At 54.4% G+C, this 16,959-nt stretch overlaps 5 protein-coding genes across 5 annotated transcripts; 2 read left to right on the top strand and 3 right to left on the bottom strand.

The window, feature by feature from the left end:
• Positions 1 to 924: 924 nt before the first annotated feature.
• Positions 925 to 4,830, top strand: GLRG_08543 (WD domain-containing protein; the record flags this gene model as incomplete). The annotated part of the gene is made up of 1 exon (XM_008099443.1): positions 925 to 4,830. One exon carries the CDS (start codon positions 925 to 927, stop codon positions 4,828 to 4,830), a length of 3,906 nt encoding a protein of 1,301 aa, XP_008097634.1.
• A 418-nt stretch (positions 4,831 to 5,248) lies between these two features.
• Positions 5,249 to 7,147, bottom strand: GLRG_08542 (UV radiation resistance-associated protein; the record flags this gene model as incomplete). The annotated part of the gene is made up of 2 exons (XM_008099442.1): positions 5,249 to 6,703; positions 6,770 to 7,147. 2 exons carry the CDS (start codon positions 7,145 to 7,147, stop codon positions 5,249 to 5,251), a joined length of 1,833 nt encoding a protein of 610 aa, XP_008097633.1.
• Positions 7,148 to 8,533: 1,386 nt separating this feature from the next.
• Positions 8,534 to 9,193, top strand: GLRG_08541 (uncharacterized protein; the record flags this gene model as incomplete). Its single annotated transcript, XM_008099441.1, has 1 exon — positions 8,534 to 9,193. One exon carries the CDS (start codon positions 8,534 to 8,536, stop codon positions 9,191 to 9,193), a length of 660 nt encoding a protein of 219 aa, XP_008097632.1.
• A 219-nt stretch (positions 9,194 to 9,412) lies between these two features.
• On the bottom strand, positions 9,413 to 10,708 carry GLRG_08540 (uncharacterized protein; the record flags this gene model as incomplete). Its single annotated transcript, XM_008099440.1, has 3 exons — positions 9,413 to 9,887; positions 9,950 to 10,431; positions 10,490 to 10,708. 3 exons carry the CDS (start codon positions 10,706 to 10,708, stop codon positions 9,413 to 9,415), a joined length of 1,176 nt encoding a protein of 391 aa, XP_008097631.1.
• Positions 10,709 to 14,991: 4,283 nt separating this feature from the next.
• Positions 14,992 to 16,289, bottom strand: GLRG_08539 (uncharacterized protein; the record flags this gene model as incomplete). Its single annotated transcript, XM_008099439.1, has 6 exons — positions 14,992 to 15,153; positions 15,210 to 15,262; positions 15,335 to 15,399; positions 15,452 to 15,828; positions 15,888 to 15,967; positions 16,043 to 16,289. 6 exons carry the CDS (start codon positions 16,287 to 16,289, stop codon positions 14,992 to 14,994), a joined length of 984 nt encoding a protein of 327 aa, XP_008097630.1.
• Positions 16,290 to 16,959: the final 670 nt, after the last annotated feature.

Here is a 16,959-nt window from a genome sequence, read left to right as displayed (position 1 = left end):
ACCGAGAGGAAGAATCGAAAAGCCGAAACGGATGAGGTCTCGAAGGTGACACCAACGCAGCAAGATTGGCAGCGATGATGTCGCTGCTTGCTGCCGTGGGCCGGCCACTCGGCGGCGAGGACCTGAAGTCCGACGTTAGGATATTGTTGTTACATGTGTGTGTATCCATCCGCCAAAGAGGATGCCGGCAACTTTCGGATTGAGTCGTCCATAAATGCCGTACAACAGGGCCTAGGAAAGGAATGCATGGGCAACGAAGACCCTATGAGAGGGAGCAACTGACGTTGCAGGGCGACATGCAGACGGACGAAACGACTGAGACGTCGGAACCGTAGGATTGTGGTCGGTCGGTACAGGCCATTGACGCCCTACTGACTGAAAATACCACGTGTGTACATACGTATGTGGACTGCATAATGGTTAATCGTTCTCTTCTTTTGTGTTTACCTGAAAAAATGTCTGGTCAAGCCGGAAACGATGATTCGCTGACGGGAGGATTGGATGCTGAGCCAACATTGAAGAGAGATCAGAGCGATCAGTACAGAGAGAGAGTGTGCGTGCAGCTGGAAAATCTTCTCGTTATCGGTCGTGTCGTATCATCCGCAGGTCTTATCGTTATCTTCTTATCACAAACGCACCGCAATTGATCTGAGCAGCCCGAGACTTGGGGGGCTCCCCACCGAGTTTCCCACTGAGCTAAGTACCTAAGGTAGGTATAGATAGGTAGGTAGGTACCTAGGTAGGCAGTTGTGGTCGCCCGCTATCGCTGTGGCCCGTCCCTAACCTTCAAGATTGCAACTCGCGGCTCCGTAAACCTCACTTTCATTCAACCCAAACCTCTTCTCGCGACCGTCGACACCACCGATCGCGACACGACAACGAAACGACGGCGCTGCCCAATGGCGCCGTGCGAGCTCGACATCCATGTATAATCGCGAAAACAAGATCATGAGAAAACTCCTCGGCAAAGTGACTGCCGACAGCAGCACCGACACCCACCACTCCATCGCCATCACAAGTGCGCCTCACTTCCAGGCCTCGTACCGACCAAGCGTTCCGCAAAATGCAACCTTTTCGGCCGGCGTTCCCATCCTGTGCCTGGATTCCTCTCCCGATCGCTGTGCCGCCGTCATAGCCGGAAGGCATGTTCTCAAAACCATCGTCTTCGACGGCCTGTCCGTGAACGAGGCTATCGACCTCCGCAGCGCCATCACGGCCCAATCTGCCTCTAGCAAGACCGCATCGAGCTCCTTGACGGCAGATCAGCTCTCCATACGAGACGTCAAGTGGCATGGCGACTCCACCATCTTCACTGCTTGCGCCAATGGCAAGATATTCTCCTACGACCTTGCAAGGATCTCGATAGGTGGCGCCGCACTCGAGTTCGTTCAGACGAGGGAGGACTCGCGCCAGGTCAACAGTCTCGACATCAACCCTCACAGGCAGACGACCCTGCTCTCTGGCAGCCAGGATGGCATGGTGCGATACTTCGACATCCGCGCCCCAGTCCAGAGCCGATCCGGCGGTCTCACCTACAGCCCGCGCGGGGCCTACAAGTGCAACGCCGATGGTGTCCGCCAAGTCAAGTGGTCGCCCAAGGACGGTTTCTACTTTGCCTGCGGTACCGAGTCTGGTGTCATTCTCAAGTGGGACGTGCGGAAGGTCGCCCAGCCACTGCTCAAGATACCCGCCCACGATAAAGCCTGTGCCTCGATATCGTGGCACCCCGATGGCAACCACCTGATCAGTGGTGGCTGGGATAGCAAATGCGCAGTGTGGGACATGTCCAAGAACGCCGACAAGCGGCAGAAGCCGAGATGGCTCATACATACTCCGGCGCCCGTGTCTGCTGTTGCCTGGCGTCCCGGCCTTTGGTCAGCGAGCGCCCAGGGGAAGCGTGCCGCCCAGGTTGCCGTCTCCTACGACGATGGGAGCCACAAACGTTTCGGAATCAACAGTGTGCATATCTGGGACTTGGCCAGGCCTACCATGCCATACAAAGAGATCGATCAATTTGGCTTCTCCCCCTCAGGTTTGCTCTGGCAGAACCAGGATCTCCTCTGGACCGCCGGTAATGACGGTTTGTTCAACCAATGCGACGTCGCCTTCGCCCCCAAGGTACTTGACCGACAGCCGGTATCTAGTATGGCTTTCTCAGCTCGTGGTGATGCCGTCATGTTTCTCGACGAGCGACCACAGGATCGGCCACGACCCTCAATCATCCATCACCAGGCTAGCGTTGTACCCCCACGCACATCCTATAGTTCGAGCCCAACGGCCCCAATGCTCAGTATCAGCCGCAGCGACTCTGAAGAAGACGTCGTCGGTAGCTTCTTGGGACCGCGTCGCAGAGCTGGCCGAAAACGGAGACACAGTTTGCGTTCAGTCCCTGTTCTGAGCACCACGCCGCCTTCTGGATCAGGCGTCAGTGACGATCTTGTCTTGGGCTTAGAACAGGCCATGAAGGTGACTGGCACCTACAAGACACAGCAGTCCATGGCGGTGGGTCACATTCCCGCGGCGGCACGAGTCGATATATACGAATACCTATCCAGCTGCTATCTCGAGACCATGGATCGTGAACTTCCGTACGTCGCCAATGGACCGCCACTCAGCAAGAGAGTCTGCGATATTATGGAGCAATACGCGCGTGCGGCGGAACATGTTAACCAATTCCGTCTCGCCCAGACATGGCGAATCCTGGCGTATTCGATGAATCTGCTGTTGTCCCGGCGGGCTCAGTTCCACCTCGAAACTCGCCTGGGTCAGTTTCAGAAGCGGCCGTCCGTTGCAAAAGCAAAAGATATCCCGAAAATACGGGTGCCTAGAGCGTTGGACGTTGTCGTGGAGATAAATGGTGAAGAAACACCAAGGAAGCCATCGGCTCATATCTCTAATAGCGTCGACGGCAAGTCTTTAGGGCCTCGTTCATTGCTTTCGGAAGAGATTGAGAGCACCTCTAATGTTACAACACCCATTGCAAGAGCTATCAACGGGGAAAATACCAACATGGGCGATTTTCCGTCCGAGGCACAGCTGCCACCAGTCATGGAATCAGACAGTTTTGCTTTGCCCCCCGCAGCTCACAGTACGTTCAATGGGAGTCCAAGGAGGCGACTGGACTCGGTTCCTTTGTCTACCACAAGCCATGAAAGCGATGGCACACAGATCTCCATCACAGAGGGATACGACTTTTATGATACTGACACACTATCCCAAGCTATAGATGTGCCCGAGCCAAAGAACAAGGAGCAGAAGCCTCTGGACTACGGCCCCCGCACCCCTAACAGCCGACGCACACTGAGACAGGACTCTGATGGGAGTCTTGCACAGATGTTCTCCATGTCGGAGAGCAGTCGCCAGACATCTGGCTTGGCGTCCTCTTCTGAAGCGGGTACATCAGCATCTACGCGATCGATCGTAAGGTACCCTACGCAGCTCAAAGAGCAAAGAGGAGTCACAGACCAGGTTGAATACGAGAGTCGCATCCGTGGCAAGGAGCTTGAAGACTCGCCCGAGCATGGTGCCCTGACGGCACTTCACGGCCCAGGGGCAAGCCTTCCAAAGGATTCGCCCGAAGAGATCTTTATGATTTCCCAGACAACCATGACATCTGATACAGCTACCGATGATCCATCAACACAATCACAGTCGGAGTCTCTCCCGGCGGCCTACGGAGACCATGCCCCTCTCCACATCGGCGTCTCATCTTCAACCCCGCCGAAAATTACGCCGGCCCTTCAACATGACTCTACGCCAACCATACTCGACTCTGACTACTTCCCCTGGCCGGAAGATCCATCATACCCGCACCCTGTTGCGAAGGAACCAGACGCGGATTATTCTCCACCACTGAACCCTTACACTCTCATAAACAGAGCCCTGGATTTCGAGACGCGGACGTCCGCACTCAACGCCTCTGCCATGGTCCTCCTCCTGAAGCCCCTCGTGCCGGAGTCCGTCATTGACCCGGTCCGCGCGACATCAATCCTCCGCCAACACCATTCGCGCCTTGCGGGCATGAAGCTTTTCATCCAGGCCGCCCTCCTCCGTAAACTCTGCGTTCGCGGATGGCCGGAGGGCATTCCCGAATGGGGAGAGAACTACACATCCATCTTCGGCCCAGCGCAGCAAGGCGTCAAAGGGGGTTTCATGTGCCTCAACTGCCGGAAACCCAGAGAACTCGACCCGTCTCTCGGCGAGAAGGCTCTCTGGAAATGCGAGCGGTGCCGCACGACAATGGCCCCATGCGCCGTTTGCGGCCACCGCGAGACCACGGCCGCGGCGCTCTCCGTCGCCGACGGGATCGGGGGCGCCCAGCCTGCAGACCCGATCATGAGCACATGGTGGTACTGCCCCGGCTGTGCCCACGGCGGCCACGCCACGTGCTTGCAAGACTGGCACGCCCCCTCGGACGATGGGACATACAAACTCAGCGATGGTTGCTGTCCCCTTGACGGCTGCGGCCACGCCTGCCTTCCTGGTAAGTGGCGCGAAGAGAAGTCGGTGACGCGATCAGACGAACTGGGCCGCATGGCCATGGAGAAAGTACGCGTCGGCGGCAATGGCGGCGTAGCAGGAGGGGGAGGTGGCGGTGGCGGTGGTGGCGCCGGCGCCGGCGGAGGCAAGTCGGGTGCGCCGAGCCCCGTGATGCCGCCCAACGTCCGCGGCGACAGCATCGAGGTGCCGCAGAGCAGGGCCGTCGAGAGCGTCCGCGAGACGCTGGCGAGCGGCGCGCCGACCTCGGGGATCCTCAGCTCCAGCCCGGGGAGCCGGTCGGGGGAGCGGGAGAGGAGGAAGAGCGTCAAGTTCGTGCCGACGGAGCGCTAGTGGCGCGTCGGCATGTTCCTCGGATCTCTGTAGATGGACGCGACCACATGGGATGAGACATGCTTGCTTTCTCTCTCCTTTCCTTCTTTTTCTTTTCATGCGGCGTTGGACGGAAGAACGGGTGTTTCTTTTCATGGCATTGCAATGGCTTCCAGGCAAACAGAGGGACGAGTCACGGATTCATTCAACCCAGGTGGGAGACATGGGGCGTTGAGGTTGACGTACGGGAGAAGACAAGCGATTCCCTACCCCTGACAACAAAACCCGATTACAGGATTAGCATTTTATTATGGCGGCGACTTCACGCCGGGGTATCTCAACAATGAAACCACGTAATCTAATCAACTCTCGCCCATCCTGGTTATTATTCTCGTGTCCAACTCCCGACCACTGTGCTTGTTGTGCATGTGCATATGGCCTACTTGCCCGCGTTCTCCCTCATACCCTTGGTCCTCAACGAGACGTTGACCTCGTCGAAGGGTAGCCCCGCGGGTCCACCGTTGCCGTTGTGATGGGGGCTGTTGTTCACAGGCGATTCGGCCCCCTCGCGGACAGTCATGGCCCTTCGGAGCTCGTCCCGCTGTCGGCTGAGCACCTCACTATCAGTGCTGCCGCGGCGGCTGCCGCCGGCGCTGCTCGTATCCACGTCACCACCCATGGCAACTGATGAAGGCATGCGGCCTCTGATATGACCGGCCCAGAGACCGCGGACACCGCCCCGTTTGCGTTCAGGGACCTCCTCGCTTCCAGCGCTGCAGACGTAGAGGAGGTACTTGAGATTCGGCAGGGTGTGGCGGATGTCCACAACCTTCAACCCTTGGCTTGCGCAGAGGACCTCGATGTCCTTATTGAGGATGAACCAGCCGTAGTCGAATCGATACTGCGCTGCGGTAGAGCCGCCTCGGGGGAGGTATAAGGGGAAGTCGCGTTGACGGGCTGCCTGCGTCGAGTTGAGGTCGGTGAGTAGGGATATGTCGTCGCGGATAGACGAGCGTGAGCCGAATGGCGTAACGGGGTATGGCAGCGGTATAGAAAGGTAATACTGCAGAGCGTGCGTCAACGCGGCGACGTGGCCCAGGGCCCCGGACAAGAGGTCGTCGTCCGGGCCGCGGGAGGTGGCAGTATCATATGTCGTATTCGGAAGGGCAAGGCCCGCGATCTGGAAGGATAGCGGGGTGCCCGAGGAGCATGGTGTGATCTGGTAGATGTTGCTAAGGTCGGTGCAGATGCGTCGGCGTTGCCCGCGGATTTGTTCCTTCGTCTTAGCCAGCACCGCCTTTGATGCTTCCAGGTGCTCTGTTGCATCAAGGATGTCCTTTGCGAGCTTATCCTGCAAGGCACGACCCTGGGCGATGGCCTCCCTGCGCGACTGGAGCGACGCGCGCAGCTCTTCACGCCGCCTCTCTGCAGCCTTGAGAGCCCGCAGCTCATGCGCCACGTACTTGTTGGCCAGCTTCACCTTTTCTTCAGCGGCAGGCGTCTCGTTATGGGGCGTATCTTCGAGTATGTTATTGATCTGAGCCGTCAGCTGCTCTTGTGTCGCGATGGCGTCCTGGATCGAGGTGTCCAACGTCGAGAGTTTCATGAGCACGTTATAAGAGGATGTATGGAGCGGTGGGACGTATTTCGGATGGGAAGGCTTTCCAAGGAAATCGAGCGAGTAGATGCCGTCGGCAAGATGGAAAATGAGCCCGTTCGGAGGGAACTTGCGGTTCTGGAGGGTGCCGATAAAGTGCAGGCTTCGAAGGTCGACAGTGTCTTGGAGCAGGAGGGTCCATGATGTCCGATGCGCCCAGATCTTGATGGTGACGACTGGCGACCGAGTGACCGAGGGACCATGGTGGTTAAGGTCGAAGAATTGGAAGTTGAAGTTCTACCGGGTCGAACATTAGCTGGGAGGCGGTGGATGACGGGATGACGGCAGGGTCCGACAGCTTACAGTGGCATGCTCCTTCATCTCGCTAATGTAGACAGGCTCGTCCTCGCCATCGCAGTGTAGCGAAAAGAAGACATCTGCGGCCTTACCATCGATGGTGAGCTGCAACATGCGCTGTCGCGTGACCGGGGTAGCCTGAGCAAGAGCGGTGCTTCGGCGGCGCGGCGCCTTGGGCCGGAAGTTGTCGCTAGAGAGTGCATGGTGGAGCTGAGGGGCATCGCGGAAGCCTTCAAGCTTGGACGATGTCTTATTCAAGGCGGTATCGTCGAAGGTCTGGCCTCGGGGCCGAACAAAGCTGAGGTTTCGGAGGTAAATCCCACGGAGGTGGCGAAGCTTGCGATTCTGGGGGAGGAGGAGGGGCCGGGACTCGGGAGGAGGCATCGTGACGCGCAGCTCAATTCATGGCGCTATTGAGCAGCTTACACATAGAGGGAGGTGGCTGCTAATGAGACCGTGTCGCATCCGACTCATGGGTTGACAAGGGTGCCGTGAACAAGGGCACGTTGACCTGGCCTCGAGGGATTGTGATGTCGTGTTGTGATGGTGTTGGGATACAAGAAGTGACAGACATGATGGAGGGCGGCGAACCTTGGTGCCGTCACTGCTAAGAATGGAAGGCCCAGTCAGTCAGTGCAGTGCACGGGCGTTCTTGCGCTTTCATTCTCAAGGCAGCTTCAGTGGCAGGAGCTCCTGCTGTGCTTCCTACTGTGTTTTGTGCTGTTGTTGTGAAAGCGGGGCACCACCCTCGTCATCGCCCTGATAGGCGCATAGTTGGGGCATGTCTGTTGCAGAGCGCGTATAAGCATAAATATGCTTCTCCGCTCCAATGCATTGATACATCTCCCCAATTGTTGCACATCTTGCCCATGGATGCTACCTACCCACTTAGGTACTACATAGTATGTAGGGATACGATGTAGGTGTCCACCTCATTTTCATCCACCGTTGCCTCCGCCAAGGGACAACAAAAACGACCATGTTGGCGATCAAAGCTTGATGTTTCTGCATAGCATTTCCCTTTCTCTGCGCCTCACTTAGCCTTGGGACAGGCCACCCATTGGACCACTACGCCGCTTTTCTTATCCCGATCACCTTCCACACTTAACGTACCGATCAGTTTGGGGTGTCGGCGGGTCGCCGGTCGAATGTCTCGTTCGCCTAGCCATGGATTTGGCATCTTACATGGTTCCTCTTACGAAGGTCCAGCCACTTTGTCGCCAACTTGATTGATCGCTCCGCCTTCTCGGAACACGTAATCGTTAGCTGGCAGGTGCCCGAGCGCAGAGAACTTGGAGAGGGCCACCCTGCTTGTTCGACCTGTTTCCGGTCGAAGTACGGATACAGTTGCTGCATACGTCACTGGCGAACCGACCTTTCGCCCAACGAGTCAACCGCTGTCCCTCTAGCTTTGGATGGCAACTGCGGCTGGAAGCTCTACCGCCCCTCACGCTTAGAGACAATCAATTCGCTCATCCGTCTCACCATCAAGCCTGCGCATCATGGATGAACCGCCTTCTATGGCTTTCGCCGTCCCGTCTTCGGCTGAAAGACATTGTGGAGGCAGCAAGCCAGCGAGCCACTGGAAAACTAGACTGCAGAGGCGCATAAAGTCTTTGGTGTACGTCAGGAAGATCGAGCAACACGGCAATTAGTCCCTCATTTCCGCGTTGATGTTGCAATTAAAGCCCCGTCCATCCCACGCAACGATACTAGCTGCACGAAGCTGAACTATTCTGCAGTTGGCTCGGCAGAGCCAAATCACGCACAATGGAACGGTCATCAGCCCCACTGCATACTCTCTATTTGAGTCGAGATAACGGCGACGCAATCACAGTCAACCTCGTCAGGCTCAACGGGTGCATTGCTCCCCTTTACAGCGTCGGTCACAACGAAAAGATGACCAAGATGGAAGTTCGGAGGATCAGATGCGACGCCGTCTCCACTCAAGACCGTCCCGTCGGCTCTATCAAAACTCGTATGTTACTGCCAAGACTCGATGTCGCCGTACGAGGAGTCAAGTTCAAAATGACACGAAAGCACCCCCTATCGAACGCCCTCAGCTTCCGCTTCTTGGGCGTGGGTGAGATGCGCTGGGAAGAGCTGGGCAAGCAGGGCAGAGGCATGAGACTGGTAGACTTCAACGGCAAGACGCTGGCACACTTTCGCCCGAGGTTGCATGTGCTGAATGCGGGCGGAGTTGGTGGGGGAAAGGAAGAGGGCAACCCGCTCGAGGGCGGGCTGAAAGGCGTGACCAGGGCTGTGCGAGGTCCCGGCTTTGAGTTGCACAGCGCGCTTGCAGATCTCGATATGGACCTGATTGTTACGACCGGCTTGGCGGCGGCAGAGCACCGTCGGCAGTTGGACGAAGGCTGGAACATGGAAGCCGACGAGACAGAGGTTAAGGACGAGAAAACCCGGCAGATATGAGTCCGTGACGATGTGCTGCGGCAAGTTACTAGGCGAAAGGTGTTCATTACTCGGCCATGCGCCTGAGCTCGTTCATAATATTGTTGTTAGTATATTATACCCTTGCTGAAACAAGAACGATAACTGGTTGGTATCTTCATTCCGCCCCAGATTCCAGGCTTTATCCGATTGAAACAAAGTTTAGTTGTGCATATGAACGCTAGATTCATGATTCAATAATTACCGCGTCAGCAAATAAGAATCCCCATCCGAGTGCTTCTGCCACTTCATCCCTGATCCCACGTCTTGCAGCTCGAATTCGGAAAGCACAAATGTCCCTTTGTTTCTCGTGAAGGTGACTTGCCGCTTCCCGTCCGCCATGGCGGCCAGCTGGTCGGCAATGTCTATGGGCGTCGGCGGTACTTCATCGGCATGCGGCGCTTCGGGCAGCTCGTTGAGCAGGTCCTTTCCGACATAGGGTATCGAGCTCCGTGACTGGGCCGTGCTGGTGACTTTGCTCGTTTCCTCGCTGCTGGAGAAGAGGTTGAGGCTCTTTTGCAGCAGCGGTTGTAGAGGCAGGAAGCTCGCGCAGGCCATGGCGCAGAACTCCCTGATAAAGGACCAAATGACAACGTCGACATTGTCCCACGTCATGTCGAATGTGCTTGAATATATGGCCATGTACTTTAGTCTGATCATTGTCGTGATGCAAGCACTATGGTCATGTTAGCAAGCGTTTCGGTCACGAATCAGTAGAGATGCTGGTGTAAAACGAACAATAATCCCAGACTGAATATGAAGCTCAACGCCATCTTATTCCGGGTGTTGATTTGGAGTTTCACCAACTCGGGAATCGGTAATAATAAAATAACGAGTTCCTCGCTGATGCTGACACCAGCCCCAGAGTACCAAATGGTACTAACGTTTATACATGTCTGATCCTGGTTGTTTCTGTTCCATGTGGACGATATAGGGGTACACTGGAATGCAGTGGCTAGCACAAATGCGACGCCGTGGAGCAGCAGGACGACTATGAGGGACCGAACGGTGAGCTGAAACCATCGTGCCGGAAAGATGCGGGACATGAACAGCAAGATGGAGATCCTCGTAAAGACCTGTATCAGAATGTAGAGTATCTGTGCTGCGTAAAAGAGCTGGGCCAATTTCCTGCCGTTGGCGAACTCAACATTCCAGTAGTGCGTTCCGAACCCCAAGACAGCGCTGGCGATCTCGGTGCCCGCCATTCCAGCAAACAGGATCTAGTCCTCGTTAGCCTTGGGTTTCCCAGCAAAGGTCGCTTTTACGCTTGGAACTGACCGCTGCCACCACGGCCGTCCAGTCGTCCCACCATAACCGGCCGGTGGTCTTCCATTCCGAGAAGCACCGCAGACCAACCATCGGAAACGTAAGGGCCGAGAGGACGACAGCTATCATCATGACTTCTTGACTCCTCGAATCTTCCGGATACGCGGCGCAGAGGTTCGTCTCGAGCTTCGCAGCACCTTCCCTGCCTGTCAACGCTGACTTGCACGACATATCGACGACAAGAGACTTACGGGCTTGGTCTTCCAGACGACAGCTGATTTGCACACAAGTGGATAATGACGATTGTAGCGTGATGTCAGGGCATAAGCACTCGGCGACAGTGAATGTCGATGTCACGGTGCAGTTCCCGTGTAAGATAGCCTCATTCATGCACGGATGCTATCGTAGAGGAAACACATAGTCAGCCCTCTGTTCGAAGATATTTCGGCCAGATCCCCATATAGAGAACGAGGACTAGATTCAAGGGAGATGTAGTGAAGAAGAACGAGGAAGGTTATCGGTTGTAGAATGGAGGGTGTCCGCCTCGACGACTTACAGCACAATTTGGTACTTGCGAGAGCAGCTCCGTAATGTCTTGCGCCTCAACTACGGGGAGCCAGCACCACCAATGAAACAACAGTAGCGAGCTTCCGCCAAATTGTCTCGAAATTCTCGCCATCTCCTAGATGTCCTGCGTGGAAACATATAGAGAGACGAGCAAAATACGAGACCATAACGCAAAAGGCGACCAAACGAGAAGAGAGGAGTAGATCCGGAGATGATGGGTTGCATACGCCTCTCTCTCCTTTAGTATGGGCTCAAACTTCCTCACACCCGAAGACGGACGTCAGGAGAAGATGAAAAGCAGGGACGCCATAACGAGCATTGTACCCTTCCTCCTTGCCGACTGCCTCGGCCGCCATCATGATCGAGAAAGCACCATGAACCATCCTGCATGCGCACATACACATCTAAACACACGGCAACCCTCGGGTGCGCCTTTGAGCCGTGTTTGCCAAATGGATTGCCGCCCTGCTGCTATTCCCTGTCCTTGCGCTGGACACGGGAAACTTCCCCGGCAAGGTGCGCAAGGCGGGTTAGCGGCTCCGGGACAGATTTGCCAGCAGGGAAGTGTGAGCACGTTTGGGCTGCATGACTGGAAAGAGTCAACATTGGCGGATGTTTATGACACGTTTCTGCATGGACCCTGGTTGGCAGCCGTTTGGCCAGAGGCCGTTGTCAGTGCGTCTAGAAACGGCTTTCTTCCCGCTGATAGCCAGGCTACTTCCCGCGCTTCTCAGTTTGATGGGCGAGGAGAGTCAGAAGCCAAACGGGACCCTGGAAGGGCCTGCATGCTCAAGACGGAGCCAAGACAAAGGATGGCATCCTGCCAGCGCGTGAGGGTTGCGCCCGGAGGAGGGTGAAGGGGGGCATCGGCGATGACACTCACACCCCCCCCCCCCCCCCCCCCTAAAGAGCTGTATCGCGTTCGAGGCCACCGCGAAATTCGGACGAGGGGACGTTCCGCGCCCACTCGGGTGACGAAAAAGATGGCCGGGTGCCATATGGCAGTGGTGAGAAGAAGCGGCCATCCTCTTTGTCACCCGAGTGGCGCCACATCTCGCGCTACGCACATTTTGCAGATGTCTTTGACCGAAAAGGTTTCGAGTGCGGGACAGTGGGGTTTGGAACAGTAGATGGCAAGCCGACTGCCTCGTGTTGCTCACGGCCCCAGGAGCACATCGATGATGGGAATACCGGTAAAGCCACTTCCCGCAAAGTAACGGACGAAGACAGAGCTACATGATATTTGATGACTCGGGGAAATGGCCGATTCACATGCGCGTTATTCCCCATATTTCCGCACCTTATTTAACAGGCGACTGAATCGAGCAAAAACCTTATCAGACGGCGATTCATCGGCCATTTTCCGTTCTTCCAAAATCCCAGACCCTCGGTTCCTTCCTTACCATGTCAGTGTCTTTACTGCAGATATCGTTGACGGGCTCTGCAAGTTTTCAGTCCTGTCTCCATTTACACCCCAAATCAAGTCCTTCTAGAAACCCCAAACCTTGAGTTTAATGGAAGCGACGCACCGTTGTCCTCAAACAGTCGTGCGGACGCAGTATGGCCCCCGGGTCTTACATCATCAGTGTACAATAGTAGGGTTCCCTTGTGCCGAACGATATCAAACCATGGCCGAACTCAGTCCCAATGGTCTCTAGGTAGTGCCGCTCTCTCTTTAGTTTCAAGCAGCTTGCACCAGGATCATCCGGCACCTGGGTGTTGCTAAGGCTCTGGTCGGCTCGCGTCTAAAACTAGTGATTAGTGGCCAGGATAGATTTCCAGTGTGCATAACTCCTCCGGAAGGGTTTCCGGGCTCGGATGGCTGCTGCAACTAGAAAGTAAGATTTGTGCAATGTATCTTTCTGAATCCACCGCATCCCACCACCAAAAGAGGGAAAGCGTTATTTAAAACAGCCTTTTCTGCTGTTAATCTTTGTATTACCGAAAGGGTGGCTAGCGTAATTGATGGCGAAGCCTACATGCTTAAAGGAGGGTAATACTTGATGGCGATAGTGATAGTGATGGTAATAGTGATGGTGATCCTGAACCCCTTAACTCTAACTTTTGTGATGCTTGGGGTTAGGGTTAGGGTTATCTATTTTAGTAGGCGGTGAGCTGTTAACGGACTATACCTATTTGGCGGTACTTTGAGCATAAGGGTGTGGTGGCATAAGTAACGAAATGTCATTCCTGGCCACTAATCACTAATATTGGCCATGAGCCGACCAGGGCCTAAGTGTCAATGTTTCTCGCTTTGTAAATTGTGTGCTCCGCCCACCGGCGGGAAGACCGCCAGTGAAGAAACCCATGACATCTTGTTAGACGTAGCTGTAAAGTGCAAACAAGTTCAATCGTTGAGTAACTCGGATTCATGTTGAAAACCCTGACTTTGTTTCATCTTGTCTTGGGCAGGGTTTGGTATTACTATTACAAGGCTTCATTGGACTGGTATGTCTGCTTTTTAGTTTGCTTGTTATTTTGCCACTCTGCCATGGAAACGAGCCAGGACATGGAGTATTATAGAGTTTAGAGAGTTGTTGCCGAATCGTTCCCGGTCCCTTGGCGTCTTGATGGATGTCTGCGTATCGGGTTCACCTAACGGGAGAATTCTCGGAGTGGGTACACATCGATGCTCTCCGTCGCTTTGTTCTCATGAGAGTTGAGACGCACTAACTCGTTCGTTCCCAAACCACACAATTCGCCGAGGATGGTTCATCAAATGAACAGAACCAGTTTGCTTTGCTGGACTGGTCTCTGTTAAATCAAGTCTAATCATTGTAGGCTTCTCTGGGTTTGAGTTGCAGAGGCCCTCTCTTTGCCCTGTTGCGCGTCCGTTTCACCGACTCAAGGCGGGAGGTCTTCGCCTCTTCTTCTTTTTCTCCCTGTTCAACCTGCAACTCTCTCAACTCCAAAAGTCAACAAATGGGCCTCGGATATCAACTCCTAGGTTTAAGATCGGGTATCGGCACAACAACAAGTCGGTACCGTTGAACTCCGCATGGCATTCTCTCTTCTTTTTTTTCAGATAGGCTTGGTAGAGATCGATCATGTTGGAGGTTAAGTGTGCCAATGCCGGCTGTCAAGATGCCAATACATAAAGATGAGCAGAGACCACATGTCTGCAGCACCTTAAGATTCGTCGCGGGCGAACCTAAGACTCGACACTTTCTTCCAGCTCTTGCCTCTTCGATCAACCGCTGGCCCAAACGCCGTGTAGAAACACGCCAGACTTGGTCAATGCAGCCTACGAGATACCCCAGAAGCTTTGTGGGTGACCCACAGCGCCTATTTTGATAGTTTCAAGCTTTTTCCCATTGAGAATCAGACTGACGCCCGGTGGTAACAGGTCCGGGAACAAGGAGGCTTCCATCTAGCAGCGATCTCTGAGTAAGGTTGTTTCCCAAACGGTCGATCGTGAATCGTCCAGTTAACAGGGAGAATGGTGCGTCTCTATACGCTACGATAGCCTTGCCACTGGATCACTAATCAGCCACTGAATCACTAATCGGCCACTGGATCACTAATCGCGTTAATCAATGTTAGTTGCTACAAGACGACGTTGGTGATGTTTGACTCGATTGGCCGTCACTGTCGGTCCAAACATACAAGAACGGGGATATGAATGCGGAACTGCCGATTCATGCATGGAGAATAGTTGCTTTTCTTCGTTTCATCAATAATTAACAGTGTCGTGTGCAATCCACCCCAGATACATTTCATCTCCCCAATTCAATCACGAGGGTGTGCTAATTCTCACGTCGATAGACTATAAGAATACTTCCGGACTCCAAAGCCGGATTGATCAGAAGCCGCATCAGAGAAAGTCAAATTAAATTGCACACATCTTTCATAATGCTATACCGAGGATCTGCTCCGCCTTTGACAACTGGGACTTTCTATCCCAGGTCCGGATGGGTCCTTCATGTTCTAGCCGCAACCAGCGAAAGTCAGACCTGAAATCTGGATTCCTCGTGGTCTCGAGCGGCTGATCTTGCCACGGGGTCGCCATCGGCCTGATGACACGGGATGCGGCTGCACGGTTTTGGCGAGTTCTTCTTTTGAAGGATGCGAACCGGGCCGACGTTTCTCTTTTCTGTCGAGCTTGTTTCCTGTCGCGAGAACATTTGGCAAAAAGCGGAATGATCGGGGGCACCGAGCTGCATACGATTCCGACTGTGCACTCGGCGATTGAGCACAACACCCATGAGGTCCAATGGTCTGATTCGGCGAGTGTTAGTACACGTCAAGGCTATCTCTGAGTCGGATATGCATCTTGAGACTACAACTTACACGGCAAATCAGCCTGACTTAGGAGCTGCAAATAGGACATTTTGGTGATGACGGCCGCACATGAGCTAAGCCTTCGTCAGTGGGATTCTGCGCAACCATCAATGGTAGGGAACCTACAGGCTAGCAAATGTGAACAGAACCGTCACACGGATTTTCTGGCTCAAGGGTAGCTTCATCCCCCAGATGTACGCTAAAGGCATGGTGCACAGCAGTGCATCTATGGCAATGTTGATGGCCGTGCTGGCCTGGAGAAAGCTGAGAAAGGGGTAGCACGATGCACCGCTGACAGTCGGATCCCAAGCTGCTGAGATCGGGTTGCATTGGAAGATGACGGCAAACACAGATGCCAAGGCAAAGGCGCCAGTCAGGGCCGCCGTCGCAAAGAGTACCCATCGCGCATTCCTGTCTGTGAGGAGTCTCAGAAAGGAGCATACTATTGATAATCGTGCAAATGCGACCGCGCAGGGGTACAGGATGTTCGCGATGAAGAGGAGCTGCCAAAGCTGTTAGCTACTGACCAGGAAAGGTTCCGTGATCTCTCTAGATCCCCCACCTGAAGCAGGTTCTTCGTATCGTCGACCAACACTGAGGAGTCGATATCTGAAGAATGTTGACCCAGACCAAGATCGGTGGCTAGAATGCTTGTTAACTTCAGACTCTCAACATGAGAATGGCGGGATGGACTACGTGGCGCATCCATGAACGTACCCAGTGGAAGTAACGAGCAGATCCCAAAGGTGAAGAGTGCCGCAATAATGACCAATACATCGTCGCTGAAAAAGTCGCGCGTCACCGTGCAGCGGACAATAACCCGGAGAGGGACGGTGAGGCCGACCAGGACGAATGCTGTGAGATTAACCCCCCAAATAATGTTCACCAAATTCGTTGCACCGCTGGTCTCGGCCTGGCCTGAAACCGCGTCTAGCCCGGGCCCAGTTGCGTTTTCGAAATCCATGGCGAAGAAAGAGTCTATAAGAAATTAATAATAATATTCATTAAACAAGCATGGCGACATTCAATGCCAACATAAAGAAACGAAGTTGAGTAAGTATGTTGCAGACAATGCGCCGCGAGAGCGTCGTGTTGAGGGAAGCAGCCGGCATTTCTACTTTGATGGGTGTTTGATTACCGCCCGCGGCCGTCGTGGGCAACGACAGCCACACTAGTTTCACGAGTGTTGTTTTTACCTCTTCACATTGGCGCCGCGCAAAGACAGGTCAAAGAAACCTGACCGCCGACAGAGTCTCCATGTCAACAGGCCGGAGCTAGCTAGGACGGCAAAGACTCCTTATACGGCGCGTTTTGGGAGCATATGGGTGTACGTGCCATTTCCATGCTGCAGCAATCGCGCACTAGTAAACTCTCCCGTCTCTTGTCAAGGACTAAAGTATCTATTCTATGCGTTGACTGTTGGGTTCGTACTAAGCTTTGCCGGTGTATTTTGATTTAACGACAGAATGGTGCGTAAACACTAATTACATCATCCTCTTGCAAGACCCCGCGGCTGGTTACGATCGAAACAAGATTATTGCATGCCGAACAAGTGGTCACCGCGCAGGTCGAGGCGCGCTCGTAAAGGGGAAACACGGCCGGGACGAATTTAGCAACTCGACGCTAATCCGCCG

Source organism: Colletotrichum graminicola (genome assembly GCF_000149035.1).
Source record: "Colletotrichum graminicola M1.001 genomic scaffold supercont1.42, whole genome shotgun sequence".
Classification (NCBI taxonomy): domain Eukaryota; kingdom Fungi; phylum Ascomycota; class Sordariomycetes; order Glomerellales; family Glomerellaceae; genus Colletotrichum; species Colletotrichum graminicola.
This window is presented reverse-complemented; position numbering and strand designations above follow the sequence as displayed.